General features: G+C 59.1%; 1 protein-coding gene across 2 annotated transcripts in view; it reads right to left on the reverse strand.

The window, feature by feature from the left end:
- PER2 (period circadian regulator 2) overlaps positions 1–13,916 on the reverse strand; it is a 39,963-nt gene that overhangs the window by 12,580 nt on the left and 13,467 nt on the right. Inside the window, exons 4-16 of one of the 2 annotated variants that reach the window (XM_072961953.1) lie at positions 13,238–13,389; positions 11,539–11,660; positions 10,317–10,518; positions 8,195–8,246; positions 7,196–7,338; positions 6,703–6,781; positions 4,513–4,619; positions 3,785–3,938; positions 3,371–3,479; positions 2,493–2,618; positions 1,834–1,918; positions 569–731; positions 358–482 (exon numbers count right to left, since the gene is read on the reverse strand). In XM_072961953.1, the coding sequence (XP_072818054.1) occupies positions 358–482; positions 569–731; positions 1,834–1,918; positions 2,493–2,618; positions 3,371–3,479; positions 3,785–3,938; positions 4,513–4,619; positions 6,703–6,781; positions 7,196–7,338; positions 8,195–8,246; positions 10,317–10,518; positions 11,539–11,660; positions 13,238–13,389 (1,619 nt within the window). Of the gene's footprint in view, positions 1–357; positions 483–568; positions 732–1,833; positions 1,919–2,492; positions 2,619–3,370; positions 3,480–3,784; positions 3,939–4,512; positions 4,620–6,702; positions 6,782–7,195; positions 7,339–8,194; positions 8,247–10,316; positions 10,519–11,538; positions 11,661–13,237; positions 13,393–13,916 lie in introns of both variants that reach the window. The other variant, XM_072961952.1, reaches the window with a different exon arrangement.

Genomic DNA, 13,916 nt, shown 5'->3' on the forward strand with positions numbered 1-13,916 from the left:
ACACGTTTGAGGGGCCTGAGATTTCACCCGACCTGCAGGGCTGCTAACACTCAGAAGCCAGTCCTCCTCTGAGACCCCATGGAAACAGGCCTGCCCAAGCATGCCACCTGACCGGCCCCAGGCCTCCAGCTGCCCCAAGGGATCCTCAGAGTCCAGAATCACCTTTACCTTCAGTGAGGAAGGACATTTTGAGCTCCTTTGGTCATTTAAATACAGCCCACACCCCCACACTGTGTCCCTGAAGCCACTCAGAATTCACATGGGAGGAAGAAGGGGGCTGCAGGCCTTCAAATGATGCCTGATCCCAGCAGAGAGGATCTGAGTGTGCGCAGTTCGCAGCTCAGACCAACAAGGCACCTGCAGAACGTGGCCCAGGGCTGGCGGTGGCCTTCCGCTTGTCGCTGGCCTTTGGGGTGGGGAGGTTGGCCGGGAACTCACACTTGCGCTTCAGGGTGGTGGCCTCGCTGCAGCTCTCCAGGTACCTGCGGGGGTCAGAAAGGGCTCCATGTAACAGAGGAACCGGGTGGCAGGAACAGAACAGTGGGGAGGGAGGCCAGAAGGGCCGCACCTGATGACGCTGTCCAAGCAGCTGATCTGCTGGTAGGAGCCGGCGGGCTGGTTTCTGCAGGCCAGCTCCTCGGGCAGGCCAGCCTCGGGCAGGCTGGCACCAGAGCTGTCCTTTTCCACAGCCAGGACAGCTTTTATCTGAGTCGGGGAACTGCTCTGCATTTCTGGAAAAATGACAACATTGTTCCTTCAGTTAATATTTGTTGTCCCCAGAGAACACTCTATATTAATATAAAGCATTTTAATTCTACCTAAACATCAGACTGGGGGTTCAGAATATGCTTCACAGATATGGATACCCAGTGACAGCTGGTGCTCAGGCAGCCCTGCTGGGCCAATGTGGCTGTGCCATCCTCAGGGGTGGCTGGAGGGAGCCTCTCTCTGCAGGTTCTGTGGCACTCTGGCCAGGTTGTTCCCAAGGTCAGGGACTCAGCACTGGGAAAGGCCAGTTCTTATTTGAACTCTTGAAACTTTCAGGGCCAGTGAGCTCACAGGTGCTTTCTAGTCAACCAGTACTCCCTACCTCGAGGAGGGTGGGTCTCTTCAAACGCGACTTAGTGGTGATAACAACTGTAACAAGCGCCTTGGCACAGCCTGCTGCGGGCATTTCTGTTCTGCCCTCACCACATGCCACGTGCCACTCCCCTGAGGGGCCCTCGAGGGCAGAGCCACGTCCTGCTCATTAATGTCCCCAACACCCAGCACAGTGTGTCAGGCAGCGCGTCTCCCAGGCAATGTGCACACCCACGTGTCCTGATGGCCAAGACGTGGGGCAGCCCACTGGAGGCTTCCTGGAGGAGGTGAGGGCTGCAGCCAAGGAGGAGCGAGGGTGCACGTGCACATGTGCATACTTGCACAGGGCAGCGTGAGGGTGTGAAGCCACAGCGTGGTGAGTGGGAGCAGGCTGGGGGGAGGAGTGGGGTTGACGATGGCCCAGGAGCAAACCTCAGCCAGTTCAGGCTGGACTGTCTGCAGACAGCTGGGCAGCCCCTGAGGCCGGCGTGTGCTCACGTGACCGACTGCCACTCTGCAGAGTGGGAACAAGGCGCAGAGACCCTCGCCTGGCCACACCATGGCGGGCCTGCAGGGCCAGGGGCCTGCTGGGAAACGAGGGCCTGCAGGGTGGACTGAGGGCCCTGCATCCGCACAGAAGTGCACGGCCCAGCACAGAGGGGAAACTCCCTGCATCCAGAGTTAAAGTTGCACCCCGTCCCCCCACCGCGCCGCACTGAAGGCTCATTAAGGAAATGCTGGCTCATCTGTTACCTGAAGCAGACTTGCTCGTTTTTCCTCCTGGTTCGTCAGGATAATGACTTTTGGTTTTGACCTTGTTACCATTTTTACTGATTTCCTTGGAGAAAAACAAAATGAACACGTTATTTACCCTGGGAGACCCTCCAGGAACAGTAGCCTGTCCCCCACAGCAGGAAGAGAAAGCTGAATTAATCCCAGCAAGTTCTGAATGAGACCTGAGAGGCAGAACTAGATAAAACAGACTTGGGACGACTCTGAAGAAAATAAGAAATAAAGTGAACGGCAAGGTACCTTTTCTTCTTTCTAACGCTAACACTAAATGTTCACTTTCGCTTAATTTGCCAGCTTTAAGTAATTTTCACCCAAACCTTTAGCCACAGTTTGTAGCTGCTCCCACCCTTTTGAGATGACAGTCCCAAGTGAGCAGAGTTCAGAGCAACCAGAAGCAGCTGAGGTCGGAAAGGCTGGGTTCTGGGAGGGCAGTAACTTCCACGTCACAGCAGATGGACAGAGGGGGACAGAGAGAGACAGAGGGACAGAAGAGGATGGGAGGACAGAGAGGGTTGGAGGGATGGGGAACAGAAGGGGATGAAGGGGGACTGAGGGGGACAGAGAGGGATGGAGGGGGACAGGGAGGGACAGAGGGGGACGGAAGGGGACGGGGGACGCACAGCTCTCCTGTGGCAGGAGTCCTCCTGGCCGTTGCTGTCGCTGGAGGAGGTCTGGCTCATGAGGTGCTCGTGAGACCCGTTGCTGCCCAGGCTCCCGTAGCCACTGGAGCCGCTGTGGGGGACGGGCTGGGGAGACAGTGGACAGGAGGATTAGGGACAGGCCAGGGGCATGGCCTCCTACATGCTGTTTCTCTGAGTGGCTGTGACCTGCCCAGGGCCCTCAGTGAGGACCAGGTAGGGCTGGGGTCAGGCTGCGGTGGGCTCCCAGCCTCCATCCCCAGGGCTGGTCTCCGGATCCCAGTCGCCAGGAGACTCCACCAACAGGGAATTCACTTAACCCTCCCCTCAGCTCACAGGGCCAGGGGTTCAGAAAGAGAACGAGGTGTGAGTTTCCTACAGTCCCTGGAGGCAGAAAAGCAGGAAGCCGCTCCTCATGGGGCCCCTGGGCTCATCGAGTGCTGTGTCCCCAAGGACGGGGGCACCCTTCTCCAGTCCCCACGGGGCCAGTGTGGCATCCTGGATTGGAGGGACATCCCACTGCCTCCTACCCCCAGGGCCACCCTGGGACTCAGGGGCTGAGTTGGGGTGCAGGGGTCTGGCTGCATCCTTCAGCCGCTCGCCCAGGGCTGACACCCGACTGTGCGAGGCTGGGGCTGTCCCCGCTTGGGCTAGCTGCAGGTGCGCCCAACTGTCTGAGCCTGGCACAGACATCACCCAAACCAGCCCACGTGCGTGGTACCGAGAGTGCACCACGGGGGCCAGGGTGCAGGGTGGAGCGAAGGAGCAAGAAGAGCTTGAGACAGAAGGATGGTGGCCCCAGGACTCAGGGGGTTCCGAGCTGCTAGAGGGGGTGGGGGACGAGCAGGCCATGCACCCACCTGCAGCAGCAGCCGGTGGATCTGCTCCGTGAGCTCCTGAATGCTGGGGTGCAGGGCCTTCTCCTCCATGCGTGGCGGGGCTGAGAACACATCCTCATTCAAAGGCCCCCTGCGTGGTTTTCATTTGTCTCTGTGAGTCGGGGCCCCACGCAGCACGCCATACCAGGCCCCACCTCCTCCCTGCAGACCCCCAGGCTGCCACCTGCCTGCTCCCCCCTCCCCCCTCCCTGTCACCACTCTGCCTGAATGAGGCCCCGGAACAAGGCCCCTGCCACCTGGGGGCAGGGGGCAGGGGGCAGCCACCACGGTATGTGGTGGGAGGTGACTTGGGTCCTGGTCTCCCAGCCCTGCCCTCTGTCACCGTGGGTGGGGACACGAGGACCCCTGGCCCCCAGGCACTCTGAGAGTACTCACACCCTGACTCTGTGTCTCCCGATGATGAAGGAGATCTTCCGGCTCCACGGGTTGACAAAGCTGGACCAGCTGGTGTCCAGGGTGACGTACTCCCCGTTGCGGGTGCGGAACCGAATCGGGGAGCAGTCGAAAGGCTGTCCACCGGACTGCACGACTAGGAGGGAGAGAGCAGAGAGCTCAGGGCGCGGGGGTCATCGGTGCTCATGGCCGGAGGGAAGACCCTTCGGGGTGCCCTTGACGTTGGAGTCATGTGAAGAATTAAGAGATGCTGATAGCCCCTCAAAGCCACCACTTCCAATCCCGCTTTGCTTTCGACTGTGACAAGGGATGCTCTTGGCGGTGTCACTACACGTGTTAGGACACACATCTCTGTTAGCCTCACTGCTCTTCTCCCGGGGGACGCCTGGAGTCGCCTGTGTCTGTGAGGCCTGGGCTTGGTAGGGACACGTGCCGTCCACTCCCCTGGCCTGGGCAGACTGCCAACCCACCGCAGCTGACCCTGTCCCCCCTCTCCTGCCTGCTGGCAAAGCCAACAGGAAAAATGAGATACCAAGGACTCAGGCCACAGGCCACTCTCGACCGACTGACAGGACTCAGGCAGGGAGGGGCATCCCTCCCAGACACGTTGTTAGTCTGTCCGACCTGTCCCAGTGGGCGCTGGGAAGACACCCCCGGCATGTGCTAGCTTTGGCCACGCCCCCAGGATGGACCGTGAGAAGGCGACCTACTCTTTTTGTGGACGGCCAGCATCAGGGGCCTGTCACTGGGATGCAGCTGCAAGAGCACGGGGGTATCGACCAGGTCCTGAGGCAGGTGGCCCAGGAGGGGGACTGCCCTGCAAGATAAGCACACACAGGGGCATGGCCGAGCTCAGGACGCCTGCCAGGACACGGCCTCCAGGAACAAGTCAGGCTCCAAATTCCCTGAAGAGCAGAGTTGGGAACCGCGCTAACAGAAAGTCACTCTATTAACTAGCAAACAACAGATGACAGCATCGCCAAAGGTCCGCGACAGGGGGCAAGGCCTAGCCAGGCCCCGGTTACAGGCTCCTGATTTCCTGAAAGGGCAAATTGTGACAATGGTTTTGTTTTCCTCTTGTAAGGGGTGTGTGTGTGTGTGTGTGTGTGTGTGTGTTTCGTAAGTTTGGCTAGATGGGCTTTTTTTTAACAAGTCTTCAGGAAAACTGCCTGTGTGCTCACTGCGGCCACTGTGTCTGGTCCTGTTTGTTGTGGCTCCCGGAGTCGCCATCGTTGGCTGGGACAGTTGCTCTGCCCATCAGGCCCTCTCTGGGAGCTGTCATTTTGCTTTTCTGGGAAACGTTCTGCATTAAACTCTGTAGTGCCCCTTCTGCCTCTGTTGTGTCTGGTCCCCTCTGTTGTGTCCGGTGCCCTCTGTGGTGTCCAGCACCCCCGGCTGGCTCAGGCCAGTCTTCTCACATCCCAACAGATGTTTTCTCAAACTCCTGCTCGTGGGGAGGAAGTCGTCCTTAGAGCCTTTACAGAGAAGCCTCCCTGCTCTGCGAGGGGCAGAGCTTCCTCGGGGCCCGGCGCCACTCGGGTTTTCCCCTCCTTGTCTGAGGCCCACTCCTTCTGGGCGCTGTGTTTCCCTCTGGACAGGATTACAGGATGGCCCTGGCCAAGGCCTGGCTGGAGGAAGAGGAAGAGGAGGAATGGAGGCGGGGAGTGGGAGAGGGGAGGCTGGAACCCCGGCCCCTGCCCTGGCGCGCCCGGGCTCCACAGGCCGGGCTGCCCGCCAGCCGCTGCTAAGGATCTGCAGGCTACCGGCCCACAACCGCCGGCTCAGCAGTTCTCCTGCTCACAGACGTGTGGGCACCTGGGGTGGCTGTGGACAAAAGTTCTTAGGCCTTTGGAGGAATAAAAATTATCCTGGGGCTGCTTCACGAATGCTGCTTCCAGGTTCCACCTAGGACAGGGCTGGGTGGGGCCCAGAACCCGTACTTTGAAGCTGTCTCCACGGAGATTCTGCCATAGGTGGTCGGCAGCGCACACCTGAGCGGCCTGGGGCCGGATGGAGGCTGGTGGGCCGGGGCTGCCCACGAGCAGAACTTTCCCAGCAGGCCCCGTGGCCTGCACCTGCTATCCCCGGTCCAGGTGAAGGCTGTGGGAGGTCCTGATCATAGGTCCACTTCCCGTGTGTCTTCCGAGGAGACCTCTCCCCGACCACTGCCAGCAGCCTGTCACATTTTCTGCGTCTTCAGGCACCTGTGCAGGAAGAGCTGGAGAAGTCACCCTGGGTCCCTGACCCAACGCCAGCTAACCCGGAGCCCTCAGAACGGTCAGTGCTCCCAACTCCAGCAAGGCCATTTGCACCAGCTACAGCCCCCTGGGTGGGAGACCCAGGAGGGGCGTGGGAGTGGCTCCGGGCAAAGGTAGGGAGGTGACCCCACCCTGCGGCGGCCTGTGGCATGGCGGGGGGCAGAGGCACTTCTGCTGGGATCCTGCTGACGGCGTCTTCAGGTCCACTTCCAGCGCTGGCCCAGGCACGCAGCCTGGGCCGGGCCGTCGTTTACTCGTGGGCCCGATTTTTGAAGTAAGTTTAAACAAGGTAATAAAGACAGGCTCAATCAGAGCGACCGCCAGGCCCGAGTGTCCCATCTGCATGGTGTTTGTAGCTTCGGAGGTTTCAGTGCGATTCTATAGTCATTCCACTGTCTATGTTCAGGTAAACGTTTTGTTGATTATCACACGTAACGTTCACTCTTAGCTTTAGCCAAACAGCTTCAGTGTCAAAGACGTGAAAATTCACGGAGCTTCATTTAGTTATTAAGTAACTACCAAGATAATGATGAAACACAAACTGTCTGGTGGGGAGCCTGCTGATGAGAAGGACACAGGATTGACTCCAGGACCGCGAGCGCGAGGCGGGAGCCGGCGGAGGGGCGGTGCTACAGCACTTACCTTTCATCCACGTCCTGGAACAAACAGTTTGGCGAATGTGTGGTGGTAAAAATCCTTTTTTCAGGAGGGATTCTAGGGGCTGAAAGAAAAGAATTTCACACATATTTCTGATTCTGACATACATAAGAAGGCTGCAGTGCCCCTGCACCCCAGAGGCCCCGGGGGCACAAGAGTAGGAGGGACATGGGCCCGGGCCCATCAGAGCAGATCTCACCACGTGGACAGAAGGTGTGGCCAGGGAAATGGGACGGCACCCCTGGGCCAGCGACGGTCTGGACACAGGTGGGAGAGGGCAGTGCCCAGTGCCTTTAACTGACAAAGGGAGGTGCTGTGGATGGAGCCACAGGGAGGGCCAGGCGACAAAGGTGGGTGCTGAGTCTGGAGGGGGACGGGGACTCGGCCCAGGGCTGGGGATGGGCCGGGGCCAGAAGCTACCCTCACAGACGTGCCTGGGCTGCGGGCGGCGGGGAGGGGCGAGCGGGTGGGCTGCTACCTTCGTAGCCCGAGTGCACTCTCTCGGCCAGCAGCACGCAGCACAGCTGGCCCTCGGCGCCCTGCAGGCCCCGCACCCTGACCAGGTAGGGCGTCATGCGGAACGGGTGGTAGCGGACCTCAGTCTCATGGTTTTTCCCGGCGCTGCGGAGGAGGATGAGACAAGAGGCTTGGAATTATGACAGAAGGACTCATACTTTGCTGCTGGTCACCTCACCCCAGCAGTGGCCATGACGGCTCAGCAGTCCTCTTCTGTACGGACATCTGCAGAGCCAGGCGCCTCACTTGGGGACCCACGCCAAGCTGGACGTGCTCCCTTGGCCTGCGGTCTGTCCTCTGCCCTGCCCGTGGGTCGGGGACCCACCACCCTGCTCCTCTGTCCCCAGTGGACGTCTGGTGACAATGAAGGTAAATCAGAGTCACCAGCCTGAGCAACAGGGGCTCATCCTGGGGCTTCTCTAGAGCAGTTGGTGTTTTAACTGGGGAAAGGGTTGCTGCTCCAACAGTGGGGTCCCAGCCCCAACTCCTGATGGCGCCAGTGTCTGGCCAGGGATCACTCCTGACACCGCAGCTGGATGCTCAATCCGTCACTCTATTTTGGGCCAAAAACCTGTTGGGAAAGCTATGGGGCTTTCCCTGAAAAAATGAACACAAACCAGAGGCTGCATGTGCTCCCGGGGTCCTCACGGACCCTGGACACACGCCTTGCCCAGCAGGGGCGCACCGGCCAGTTTTCCTGGTGACAGACGGCAAGCCTGGCTCCCCAGGCTGACTCCTCCAGGAGGAGCGGGTAGGTCACTCCAGGGCTGACCTGCCGTCTCAACTCCTTGTGCACGTACCAGACACAGCCCCCGGAAGTGTGTCTCCCCGCAGACATTCAGGAATCTGTGCGGCAGGGCCGCTGCTGCTGCAGAGCCTCCAGCCCCAGGGAACAGGGCAGGAGCGCTTAGGATGAAACGTCTGCGCCACCAAATTCAGGAAAACCAGGATCTGGGCTTACCTGACGCGGCAGAAGAAAGATTTCTCCTCCATGTATTCTTGAGTAAAAGAATCTGAAAGAAAAAGCCCCCAGTCACTCCTCCAGGCGCACCACGGCCGCAGGCAGCGCTCCTGCACAGGCCAGGCACAGGCAGCGGGGTCGGCAGCCCAGGTGTGTGTGCAAACGGGCCCGGGTGCCGGCGGAGCCCTGAGCTCAGACTCCTTTCATCACAGTTTTGACTAAAGCGAAATATCCCACGAGTGCGGCACACACCAGATTACGCAGCTCTAGGGGTGGCAGCCCGGAGCTGAGTGCTTCTGAAACAGCGCGTGACACGGCCAGACGCACCAGCCAGGAACAGCCTGACTCTGGAAGGCACACTGACATGCACAATTCTTGCATACAAAGCCTGAACGTTTCACCCTCTGTATTTTGGGGAATAGTCAGTTCTTACAGAAGCAACTCAAGGCACTGCAAAGGTACATTAATTCTTTTGCTAAATATTAACTTAGTTTAAAATAAGTGACAACATGAGGTTAATGGGGTGACCTCACCAGAGATGATACAGGTGGTTGCATAATAAACTCATTTAGAAGAAAAAATCTTAGACTTTGGTCTTTCACATAAAGTTTCCTCACTTGAAAGAAGTGAGGAAAGGTGGACAATGACTGGTTGGGGAAAATGATATAAAGTGATCGGCCTGGAAAGGCCTCTGAGAAGCCATTCGGTCCTTTCGTATTCAGACAAAGATGAATCGCACCGTCCTGGGAGAGAGTGCCAGCCTGTTCACGCAGAGGGAGCTCCCTCCCAGGCCCAGACCGAGCGCTGAGCGGCCCTCGTAACGTCCGCTGCAGACATCAGTGCCCTGACTGCCCGGTCCTCGGGCTGGGGCTCTGGGAGAACCCTGCAGCCCAAGCGAGCGTCTCCTCCTTTTATGCGTCAGTCCTAAAGCAAACTGCGCCTCTGGCCCTTGTTGGTTGTTGCTGGGGACGGACAGCTGTGGGGCAGTGGCTGTGACAGAGTGACGCCCCCGCTGCCCGAGCGCAGGGGAGGCGGGAAGCACCATGGACGTGAGGGACCTGGGATCCGGGAGGCGGTGCGGTGGGCTGAGGAGCATTTGGATGTGAGCAGGGAGGCAGACCGAGGAGCCAAGGATGAACCAGAGTCGGTGTTGGGTGACGTGGCCGGGGCGGCTCTCAGTCAGGTTCATGACTGAGGTTTGTCTGGTGTGACTCCCAGCCCTGCCTGCTTCCTTCCTGCCTGCCTCTCCTGGCTCCTTCATGCTTCTCTTCAGCTCCATCTCGGCCCCAAGCAGTCAGAGCCCACGAGGGGCCCACATCCAGGGGCAGGGAGACAGATGCTGTAGGACTCATGCTGTTGGCCGCCCTGGTCACTGAGAGGCCTGATCTGGTTGGGACCCTGCCCTCTCCACTACCTTCTGCAGGACCCTGAGCTGCATTTCCACTGGGACTGTCTTGTCAACTAGGCCCCTCCTGCACCCACTTTTGTGAAGGTCTGTGCGGGTCACGAGAGAGCTTCCAAGCCTCCCAGACTCAGTCTCCCCAACCATGCTGGAGGAGGAAGAGCCCTGTGGCCAGGAGCAGGGGGGCGGGGGCGCCGCAGATCAGACGGCAGACACACCCACATGCCCCACGCCCCAGGAGGCAGCCGCCTGGGCGCAGACAGGAGCCTGAAGTGCCTGGAAAGCCCGCAGTCTGAGCCCAGGAGGACACGTGGTCGGTATTCCCGCAGCTGCCTCCCCTTCCCGCTGACATCCTCCCACCCCCACAGGAGGTGGGCACCTCGCCTGTGCCCCGACTGTCTTCCAGATGCGCCCCTGTCCTTACCCAGGCCCTGCAGGCTCATGTCTAGGCTTCGGCTTCTCAGATCAACTTCTTTTCTAAAGTGCCTAACGTTTCTCAAAATCATCTGAAACAGTTTTCCCTCTTGGAAATTCGTGAAAAGAATTTTTTCGCTAAATTGACTCTGAACAAGCAATGTTTTTCTTTCATCTGGGACACAGAGGCAATACTGGCCCCTCTGGGTGGGTCCACTGCCGGTCTCCTCTGGGGGGGCCCCACCTGGCCCTCACCTGGAAGGGAGGAGTCCCTGTCCCCTGCTGCCTGCGCAGAGGGACCCTCACCTGCTCCACGGCTGACACTCCAGGGCGGCAGCTTGCAGGGCGTGGTGGAGCTGTGGAACACGCTGACGTCGTGGGGCGCCAGGAACTCCACAAATTTGGCATCGTGAAAGGTGTCCCTCTTGCAGTGAAAGATGCAGGCGACCTGGTCAGAGATGTACAGGATCTTCCCAGTAACCAGGGACACAGCTGCAGCAAACATATCCTGGAAGGGAGGACGCCGCCCTGGTGAGGCCAGGCAGGAGGGGCTGGGAGTTGGGCAGGCGGGTGTGGGGGGAGCTGGATGAGTGGAGGGTCCGGGAGGCTGTGGGCCCCTCTCCTCAGTCCTGACCAGAATAACTCTACTTTACTCTCCTACACATACTTGTGTCCAAATGGGATATTATTTGAAAAAACACATTCCTCTTGGCAGTGGAACCCCAGCTGTGCTGGTTCCCTACATGTGTTGCTGCTCAGCCTTCTTGGGCACGGAGCTCCCTGGTGCCTGGCCTGGGTAATTCAGGAGGTGGCAGGGGCCTCTCCCTCTCTCTCTGTCGACCATGAACCTTGCCAGCCCTTCACTCTCTGAGGATGCAGGGGCTTCCCGGGGAGCTGGGGGCCTCGGGTCCCTCTGGCCCAGCATAGGCTCTCTCCCTGCCGGCTGGCCGTCTGGGTCCAGGGCCGGGGCTCCCGGTGGTTAGGCTGCAGTGGGGGCACTGGAAGGAGGAGATGGGAAGGGGAAGGGAGCCCCATTCTCTGGGCCAGCTTTGCTGCGACTCCGGCCTCTTTGGACCCCCACTGCCCTTACATCTGCTCTCACTAATTGAGAACTGGGGGCAACTCATGCAGCTCTACAGACCTCCGGTGGGCCCTGCTTTTATGGGCTACTTAAAAATGCGTGAGTGTTTGGTGCCTCACGAAGCTGAGGCAAGCCCAGGCACCCTGACCGCAGGTGAGCTGACGGCCCCCTCGTGCGTCCCTCCCCGTGCTGGCATCGCGCGTGGTCAGGGCGGGGCTCGCTCCCACACACTGGGCGTGGGGGGTGGGCTGCAGGACGCCCACCTCTTCTGAATCACCAACTTTACGTTCTTTTTTTTTTTAAGGGAAGGAACTAATGTCCTGAAACTCCAATCTCCGCTGCTATGAAGCCGCTGGCTGCGGGGCTCAGCCGGCTCACCTGGATGAAGACCTCGGCCACTGGAAATGAGCTTCCTGGGTGAAGACATCACTCGTGTAAGACACTCACCACATTGTTCGCCATGAACTCAGAGGTGACGCCCTCGATCTCTTCCACGGTGCAGGAGGGCACGTCGGCGCCGCAGGCGTGGCTCTCGCTGGCCCTCAGCAGCTGGTAATACTCCTCGGTGGCTGCGGGGAGACCGGGCAGGGACTGAGGGTGCTTCCTAACTCTGACGTGTGGGGGCACGACTTTTCTCATGAGAAGTGGGCAATGGAGACCCCCTCCCGGGACACTGAGAGCACAGGACACAGACTGTGAAGGCTAAACAGACAGACATTGGGATTTCTTTCCTGGAAAATCAGAAGGTCTTTGACTACAGAACTGTTTAAATGATAAAAACACATTATTTTAAATAATACGGCCACAGAGTTCTACCCAACCCTCACTCTCCCCACAAGGCCTGTAAACGTGACGCAGCAGCAGCGTTTCCAGGGAGGACGGCTGTGGCAGCCCCTGCTCCTGCCCCGCTGGTGGCCGGACACTCCCGTCCGGGCAGAATCGGCTCTTAGAAACGCTCGGCACAAGGAACAGCCCTGGGAACAAACTGAAGACGAGGGCCGCTCATTGTAGGACGTCCCGCACCGGTGACAAGGCCGGGGCTGAGCTGGCCCCAGCAGAGGTGAGGGGTGAGGGGAGCCCAGGCTGACGGACTCCTGCGGCTAAACTGTCCTGAGAGACCCCAGGCGCAGGGGCCCTGGGCCTGAACTCCTGGAGACGGGCTGTTTGCAGAAGAGTTCGCTAGGAGTGCCAGCGCCTCTTCCAGGGCAGGAGGCTCCTTGCCTGTCCTGGAGACAGAGGCCCCTGCGGCTACCTGAGACCCAGAGAGGGGGCGCCAGCTCAGCGGAAGGTCCAGTCACAGTAGCAACTGAAAGAAGACTAAACGCTACTGGATGTTAATGAAGCGTAAAGCACCCAAGCTTGACGGTGCAACCATTTTGGAAGCTGCAGGGTTTGTTCAGATTCCCGCAGCGCACCTAGCAAGTTCTGCACGTGAATCTCTGGGAGTGGCCTTAGCCTGGTCCACCGACCAGTTCTAGAACTCTTACGTGGTCTTCCCTCTAACAATAAAACTCAGACGTACTCACAGTTTGGAAGCTGAATCTGGGTCACGGAGGTCCCATTAGGGCGTGCCTGGGGTGGAGGGGGTGCCCAGCCCTGCCTGCCTGCCTGGTGGAAAGACTTCCAGGACGGACATTCACACATTTTTAGAAAAACAAGAAATGAAGTGCCCGGTGTCTGGAGCAGATCTAAAATACTGCCCCTGAGGGATATGGTGTGCTAACGCTCTCCTCGAATCTCCTCGTGTTGCTCTTACAGGAGGGCGCAGCCCTCAGGGGCTGTCCCGGTTCAACTCTACCAAGCTGCTCGTGCCCCAGCCCCGCTGCGTCGCAGCTCTCCGGCCAGAGCCTGGAAGATGCCGGACACCCCCGGGGGGGCGTGGCCTGACCCCAGCCCAAAGCACAGACCTCCACATTGTCGATAGCTTTCTCTTATCAGCTGGTTTTCCACTTGCTTTTTTTCCTCTAGAAGTACGATAGAAAATTCCAATGAACTGAGGTTTCCAACCAACTGAGATTTCATCAGACTTCTAGAATTTCCTTCCGCTATTCAGGGTTGAATTCTAGAAAATCAGCACACTCTAAGCTCTGACTTGGGGAGGCCTGAAACCCACTCCTCCAGGCGGGAACGAGCACGGGGGACGCACCTTTCACCTGCTTCACGCTCCTCAGGGCGTGCTTCAGGGTCGCCAGGGTGCTGGCCTTCCCCTTGGCCTTCTTGTCCGCGGGGAGGTGGACCTTCAGCTCCCTCAGGGTTTTGATCAGCTCTCTATGGGCGTCCGCCTTGGTGGACTGCTCGCTGCTGCGGAGTGAAAGACAGAGACACCTGATTGCAGGGCCCCAAGTGCCCTTTTCTGAAGGAACGTGTCTCTGGCCCAGTTTCTTCACCAGGTCACTAGGACACCTGAGTCCCCGTGCTCTTGGTGGGAAACGCAGGACGGTCAGCAGCTCCCCTGCCAGTTGTGACAACTAAAAGTGTCTCAAGACACTGCCTGGCGTCTGTTGCAGGGAGAGGAGCCGCCCGGCGAGAACTAGGGCTCTGCCCAGGTGGCCACTGCAGGCGCCCCTCCAGCTATACATAGGCTCTTCTCCCTCCAGGGCGAAAGCTGGCTTCGCCACAGCAAGGCCGGCTGGCCCACCCGCAGTCTGGGGACTGCACTGCTGGGCCGCGCCTTCCTTCCCCATCTCACATACAGAAGGGCTGACGTGGAGACCCTGGAGGACAGCAGAGTGGCTTCCTGGGGCAAGGACGTGAACAACACGGGAAGACCTCGGAGGTGAAAGAAGAGTTCTAAGAAGGATCTTCAAACTCAAGGATACAGAGAT

The sequence above is a fragment of the Vicugna pacos genome, chromosome 5, assembly GCF_048564905.1.
Source record: "Vicugna pacos chromosome 5, VicPac4, whole genome shotgun sequence".
NCBI classification, from domain to species: Eukaryota; Metazoa; Chordata; class Mammalia; order Artiodactyla; family Camelidae; genus Vicugna; species Vicugna pacos.